The sequence below is a fragment of the Mastigoproctus giganteus genome, chromosome 11, assembly GCF_048544385.1.
Source record: "Mastigoproctus giganteus isolate SK-2022 chromosome 11, ASM4854438v1, whole genome shotgun sequence".
NCBI lineage: Eukaryota > Metazoa > Arthropoda > Arachnida > Uropygi > Thelyphonidae > Mastigoproctus > Mastigoproctus giganteus.
In genome coordinates, this window is record NC_143585.1 from 43,753,733 (window position 1) to 43,760,947 (window position 7,215).

Here is a 7,215-nt window from a genome sequence, read left to right on the forward strand (position 1 = left end):
ATTGTCTCAATGGTGATGTTGCGGCATTCTTTTGCAAAAAAATGCATAATCTCTCGTGTTTGTTTACATCTCGGATGGCATCTATTTTTTTCTCTACATGCGTGAGACACAAACTTAAGTTTATAAGCTCCTTCCCAAGGTAGAAGTGTCAAAAACCATATCGTGATACAAAGCAATCTAACAACAGCATTCCTCTAGTTTTGAGCGTAATGAGAAAAACCCATAGGGACCAAGAAGAAATATTATGACAAGGCCTTATGATAATCTATTGTAGTTAGCATTTATTACATGTGAAATTCCGAGAAGAGGAAATAGGTTAAGTTGCGCAACACGCCTAGTTTTTCCTGCAACCCGCTGAATAAAATTCATGAAAAGCTCGATAAAGTTAGGAAAGGGAAAATATTATTTTCTGTATAATAAGGATCTGATGAAAGTTTACTTGTCACTGAAATGTCAATTAAAATCGAGGAGAATAAAGCTCTTGTATAGAACGACAAATGCATTAATAGTGCTAGAACAGGGGGAGGGGAAAGGCATCTCGTACTTACTAACAGAAAACGCAAAATGTTGTCCAGATACGTTATCATTAAAACCAGCCAGTAATTATGCATGCATCGTAGGCTTCTTTGTGCGTATCCAATTATCTTGCTGAGCTACGCCTAACGAACAACAAAATCTTAAGTGCATTAATTAATAGAAGATGTGAAGATATTTTTCGAGGAATTGATTTAGGAAAAGCGGTACCTCCACCCAATTTTTAAAACTATTCACTCTATTAATGGAAAACACGCAAACAAAATGTGCTATTTTTCTAAAGGCTGTCAATTGTTAAAATTACACACTCATCAACAAAACGCCCTCTGGTGTTTGTAAAGGCTCGAAACTTTTCTAAAATATCTAGTAATAACTTTACATTATCAAGCAGGAAATTATTTGTTAACATGAAAGATGCCAGGTATTGTATAATGAACATTAATTTGATGTGAAACTCTTGAAGGGATAAAAAAAAGGCGTCTCTTGAATCTTCAAGGTATTGGTAAATCTTAGCGCAAAATAAAAGAACTCAATTAACTGATCACAGCCGTTTCTAGGCGGAGATGTCTTTGGGTAACAAAGGAGAGGCAAAAAATAGATGCATTAATTAATGCCCATTTATTTGGAGCGAACCCCTTTACCTAGTTGTATTGGTGAAGGCAAAAAAAAAAAAAAAACTGTGTATTGAGGAGAAAGCGTTGATATTTGATCAGTCGAGGAGAGCATGGTTGTCCCTGGTGTATCGGCTTACAAAAACGACTTTGCTAATGGAAGCAAGAGGCTGTGATCGGACCAGCAAGCTGGTAATGACATTGTCAGGTGCATGACAAAAAGGAAAGTCTTCACATTGAAGAAGAAGTAAATGTCTTCTTAATTAAAGAAGGTGGGCCATAGCGATTATAATATCAAGATGGATTTCTTTCATGCTTCGCGTTTTTTGACGTTCTAAAGAGCACTTATGGAAGAGAGAGGCAAACAGAGAGAGACGCTAAGAAAATAATAGTAAACTTTCTCTCCATTAGTTTTTAAGCAAATGTTTTTTAAATTACGAGAGAGCATTTTAAAGTAAGAGCGGCCTTTACAGAAAAAGAATGGTAAACAAAGTAAGCATCCATTTACATGCCCTATCTTTGAAAGAGCTCCTTGAAACTCATACTTGAAATAATTGAAAGGAGAAGAAGAAAATGTATTTTGTGAAAGAATTATACATATTGCAGACTGATCGACTTATTTATCATGAAAAAGAACTTTAAAAGTTTTTAGGAGAGGATTTTTGTTTGAAAAGTTTAGTTATTTATGAGTAACTAAAAATTAATTGTCCTGCTCTGCCTTTTTTTAATGAAATAATGTAACTCAAAGTGAAAGAAATTGTTGTTGTTCTAGAAGGGTTTCAGGAGCATCAACGACTAAGGCCATATTGCTCCAATGTATATTGTCTGTAAATTGCGTGTCTTATGTGGTCCATTTTTCTGTTTTGCTGGATGAAAAACCCGAGTTTCCGGGAGTTAAAACCATACTACTTTCGTCTGAGACCGACTAACTCAGTCACGTTGTGAAAAAACGATTGCAGTAAACTGTCTATATCTCGTGCCTTTTGTATTACAGCTCGTATATAAACAAGGAGGGCATTTATAGGAATATCCATTATTAAAAACTGAAAAACCTCATGTATGACGTCAGCTGAACAGCAGAAAGTAGTTTGTGTGGTTTCATTGGTGATGAAATTGTGCTAGATGGCGCGATAGAACTCATCTACCCGTGACAACAGTTCTGTTTCATGTTAAACAAATCAAATATCGAGAATTACTCATTAAACTTTTACAACCAGGGTAATCACTGTTCAACTGGAGCATCACCAATTTTTTTTTATCTGTGCGGTGCAATAAAAGGTCCGCGTGAATCGCATCAACTGACGCACTATGACGGGAGTAGCCTGCGGCCAAAAAGTTCCAAGGACAAGACAAGGCATCGCATCAACAGTGATATCTATGGAGGAGAGCGTTAAAGAAAAGATCCTAGTTGGCAGAGTATCTAACAGAGGGAAGATAATGTTTTTTGCCATTCAAAGCAATAGTCTGGTTCATAAAGCAACAATCGACACCATTTATGTATGGCTTAGCAAGGAATCAGCATATTCTGTTTGTAAATGCCTTATACTGTATTGTCAGATACTGTGATGGAGTAATGAGGGTCGATGATAGGGAGGATAATCGTTATGGTGGATGAAAAAATCATTTGATATAGATACATCCTGTTTTGGGTTATTTTTTATTGTCCTGGTTGGCTAATTCTACGTGCTATTATAGTAGCAGCGTACACCATAAGAAATCTGTGGAAATTAGATGATATTTGATAGTATTTATGCGGAGAGAGCAGAGTGTAAGATATAATCATGGAGGGAAAGTGATAATGTTCGGACAAATAAGATACACTGTTTATAAGATACATCGACTTGATAATGTACTCTTTGAAAATGTAAGTCCGAATTCTTCAACTTCTTTGCTTTTTTAATTAGAATTTTATCATTTCCACCTTCGTACATGGACAATTAAAACCGGTCTTAGTAGATCAGTTTGAAAATATTGAGAAACCTTTTCATTGAGGCATAATAGCGCGATTCTAGAAGTCTTTTACTGTAATGAAGTTTCAGAGAAGCCATCGCTTAGCAACAAGTGAGTGGAATTTAAATACCCAGTTCTGTAGATAGCAGGATCCAAATTAGTAGCGTGTCTTTGTATAATGCTCGTTTTAACTCTCCTTGGTTTTACCCTAACAACGTACAGGCATTCTGTCGATTAACTACAGCAAAGATTGAAGACGTTTCTACACATCACCTGAATCTTTCAATGCAACTGTTTAGTAAAAGGTATATTAACACAAGATTCTTAGTTTCGATGGTAAATCATTACCAGAAAATTAACGCACACAACGTAGAATGAAATGTTGGGTGTGCACTAAGGAGTGGAGTTTAAGATGGAATTAAATACAAAATGGCAAAAAGAAATTTTACTTTTATTTATGGAAACTTTCCGAAAAAATATTTCTTAATTTATCTTTGATAATTCACCACTCTTCATGACGAAATAATACATTAATCCCTATGACATCTCTAGCATTTGGCCACTATTAAAAAATGGGATACGGCATCTAAGAATCGGACAAATGGAATAAAAAGACTATATTTTAGGATCTATATCCTAAATGTACCTAAAATCGTCCGGGTTTTTATCTTCTTTAGTAGCCCGAATAATACAGTTTTAAAGAGTAAAATATGTAGAAGATTAGAGTCGCTGGAAGCAGTAATGGTTCTTGCTAATGATCATGGAACACAAACTGCACAGAATCGAGGTGCGTAAGAGAAATTATTGTATTCTTGGAGATTTTATCGATAATAAATTAGCACAAATGCCATCCTTGCATACACGATAACATCTTTTTAGCATCTTATGCATGCTTTAGCTGGATAGCGCAACCCATCTCCCATTAAGTATACACGTTGATCGAGCTTAAACACTAGCTGATTTTATTGTGTTGGACTTTGTATGCAGATGAGATGTCCGGCTTAGCACGAGAGCTATGCGGAGAGCTTTCATTCAAAGGGGACAATTGCAAATTTTTGATGAACTCCAGAGTAATGCGCTATAAAAGAGGAATAAAAAAGGAAGCTGAAGAATTATCTTTTATGGTTCACGATTACTGTTTAAAAAAAAGGTGCTCGTTTCTAAGAATATCCCATAAACATTGAAGAGGAGGGGTCAGTACTCTTAACTTTAAATCGAAAGAACATTTTCTCGCATAGAAATCGTTTTATACAAGGAAATATGGCGCAACTTGCTTTGACATTTCAGTTATGCACAACCACTCAGAGTTCTTGTTTCTTGTTACAAGAATACACACAGCTGGATTAGACATGTCATTAATAAACTCCATTAAGCTCATTAATAAAACAAATCTTTTCCATCTAAGCGCATCCGGAAATAAATTTTAAATTACCGAGATTTTATTTGAGTATTAAATTCAGAGGTCAGTAATCAATTCTACAACGTTCGCTGTTAAACTTGAACGATGAGAGTACATTTTTGGAACGGTTAAAGCTTATTTTATTTCGAAATAAATCACACGTGATCATTTCCTTTATGCGATACACAGACTCGTAAATGCTCATTCCTAATATCAAGTGATCAAAGTGCACTTGTGGGAGTAGATAAAATTAAGTCATAACTCCAACAGATGGCGCCACCATAGAAAGTGTTATTAATTTAATCTTAGTTATGTTATTCAATTTAAGGTAGATGTAGTTTAGGATATCGTATGGTTAGTGGCTAAAATAACGATTACTTTTAATAAGGATATTTAAAATTTACATTAAATGCCGATTTCATAAAAAATAAATATCTGAAAATGATTAAAAGCTAAAAGTGAGTTGGTTTATTATAAACAAAAACAGAAACAACTTTAGCTTTTCAGAAATTTTGTAGATTTGAAGCTACAGAATCCATTCTTGTGCTATCTGCCTGTACCATACACTATTATTGTGTATAAAACTCCAGCTGCATTAGCTGCTTTAAGTTTTTTTCCTCTATTATACAAGATTTTGTTAATATAAAATTAATTCTTTCAGCACTGTGTGATTTATCTTTTTACATAGCGCGAGAGCCTTGTAAAATGCCCTGCCCCAAACCGTACTTGCCTTTCTGGTACTTCGAGTTACCATTTAACCAAAGAGCTCATCGATGTAACTTGAAACAATTTGGAAACATTATTGAAACACAAACTAACCAAAGCCTCTTTGATAATACGTATTACTCTGGTTGTTTAATTAAAACTATATATTTAATTAGTTTGATAGATAAAGGGACATTTTCTTTATTCTATAAACAAAAAGTCATTGATATAAACTGACCAATTATCTTGAATAACCAGGTCGAAACTCGCCTTCTTTCTATAACTCAAAATTAAAGGAAAAAGAATTTCTCTCATCAGTACAATTCATTTGTGAGCATCAGTATTTTAAAAGCTGTATTTAAACAAATACAACGAAAACAATCACAAAAAATCGTTACTAAACTCAAGAATGAAGATTATTAGATAATAATAAAATTCCCGTTAGAAATATTACGTATAAATATAAAAAAATAGGCGCGAGAGCAATTTTATCCTATCTGTTAAGTTCGTAGGAAAGCTTGGAGTGCACTGACACTCAGCGCCATCTATGAACAGAAATCTATTCCTGCTGTGTACAAACATGTAAGTCAACATCCAACTTGTAAGTTGATTTTTCTTTATAATATCACTTTAAAAACCGAAGAACTCCTTTTTGTAGAAACTTAAAGATAAAAGAATGTAACGATAGATAGAAAAAATGTGAATTAGTAATTGATGAGCAGCAAAAATCGCTTTAGTTTGAATAATAAATTTAATAGCTATTATTCGATATTTTAGCTTCTTTTCACACAGTTAATGATGTAATGTGTTCTTTAAAGCAAAATACGCACATTGCAGTGTATTCTGTACTAATTAAAGATTTAATTAGACGTGAAGTTTTAAGAAACATTTTTGGATTAAGATTTAGGTTACAAAGACTATAGTTTTTACTTGAACAACAGTTTTTAACGATATACAATGAAAATATAGTACACTTAGCACGAAATGAGATTCCATGATTTGCATTTTTAAAGTAATGGAGAAACATACTTTTTAAGGATCAAAAGAGGAGGATGAGGAAGAACGTAGATTCACAGGAAAATCAAGAGCATGCATTCTCATATATGATCGAATGAGTCTACATGACCAAAATTTACATCGAAAGTAATTGTACAATTACTTCCAATCATTCATTTCTCAAGTTGTTCGTAAGGGACCGAAAGGAAAGAGCGCTTTAAGTAAGATTGAGATATAGTCAAGCTAATCGTGTGGAGATGAACAGAGAGGTAGAGAGAGAGAGAGAGAGAGATTCCAATACAAACAGTTGCACCGCTCTGTAAGATTTAATCTACAGCGATTTCTTAAAAAGTCAGCTCGGAGTAGGCTAGAACGCGCCTTAGATACGCGTTCATTGATCGAGAAGTCGAGTGAACGTTTTCGCAGCATCGGTAAAGGGAGGTGTTTGCCCCCAAGGCCTGGTGCAGAAAAGTTTCAACTTACCCTGTATCTCCAGCAACATGAGCAGAAACAATAATATTACTAACACAGCAGTCTGCATTGCGGTCGACCTATCCATCATTTCTCCACACTGACTTACTCCAACACAGGTGCGTTTCTCCGAAGTCACTCAGTCATCCCTTTTTTGCAGGCGAACAATTACATGTGTCCGCTATCCACAAAGCACATCCACGAGCTCACTCACCGTGCTATCCACACCACAGTAGTGGAGAGGACTTCCTCACAACTCCTGGCTGGTCCGACGTCTGATTTTCAAGCAGACGAACTTACTCTAGTAGCAAACAGCACAGCGGCGAGGGAAGCAGCCGTAGCGGTACCGTGCGCAGTTCTCGCCCAAACTCTGTGCGGTGGAAGAGTCCACTATTGTCGCTGTGGGAGGGGGAGAGAAGGGTATAGTCACTGTCATTCGCAATAGTTAGGGAGTGCACACCTGCTTTTTTTTATCACGTCACCGGTGGGTGGTTGGGGACAGCCTTCCCCTGACGAGGGAGTTTGGAGGGGGAGGGTGGGAGAAATCGA

The 7,215-nt window shown here is 35.7% G+C and overlaps 1 protein-coding gene across 2 annotated transcripts in view; it reads right to left on the bottom strand.

The window, feature by feature from the left end:
- Positions 1 to 6,978, bottom strand: part of LOC150077956 (uncharacterized) — a 96,325-nt gene extending 89,347 nt beyond the window's left edge. For both annotated transcript variants that reach the window (XM_090384318.1, XM_090384317.1), the window contains exon 1: positions 6,679 to 6,978. In XM_090384318.1, coding sequence (XP_090240444.1) covers positions 6,679 to 6,757 — 79 coding nt within the window. In that variant the 5' untranslated portion in view covers positions 6,758 to 6,978. The remainder of the gene's footprint in view (positions 1 to 6,678) is intronic.
- Positions 6,979 to 7,215: the final 237 nt, after the last annotated feature.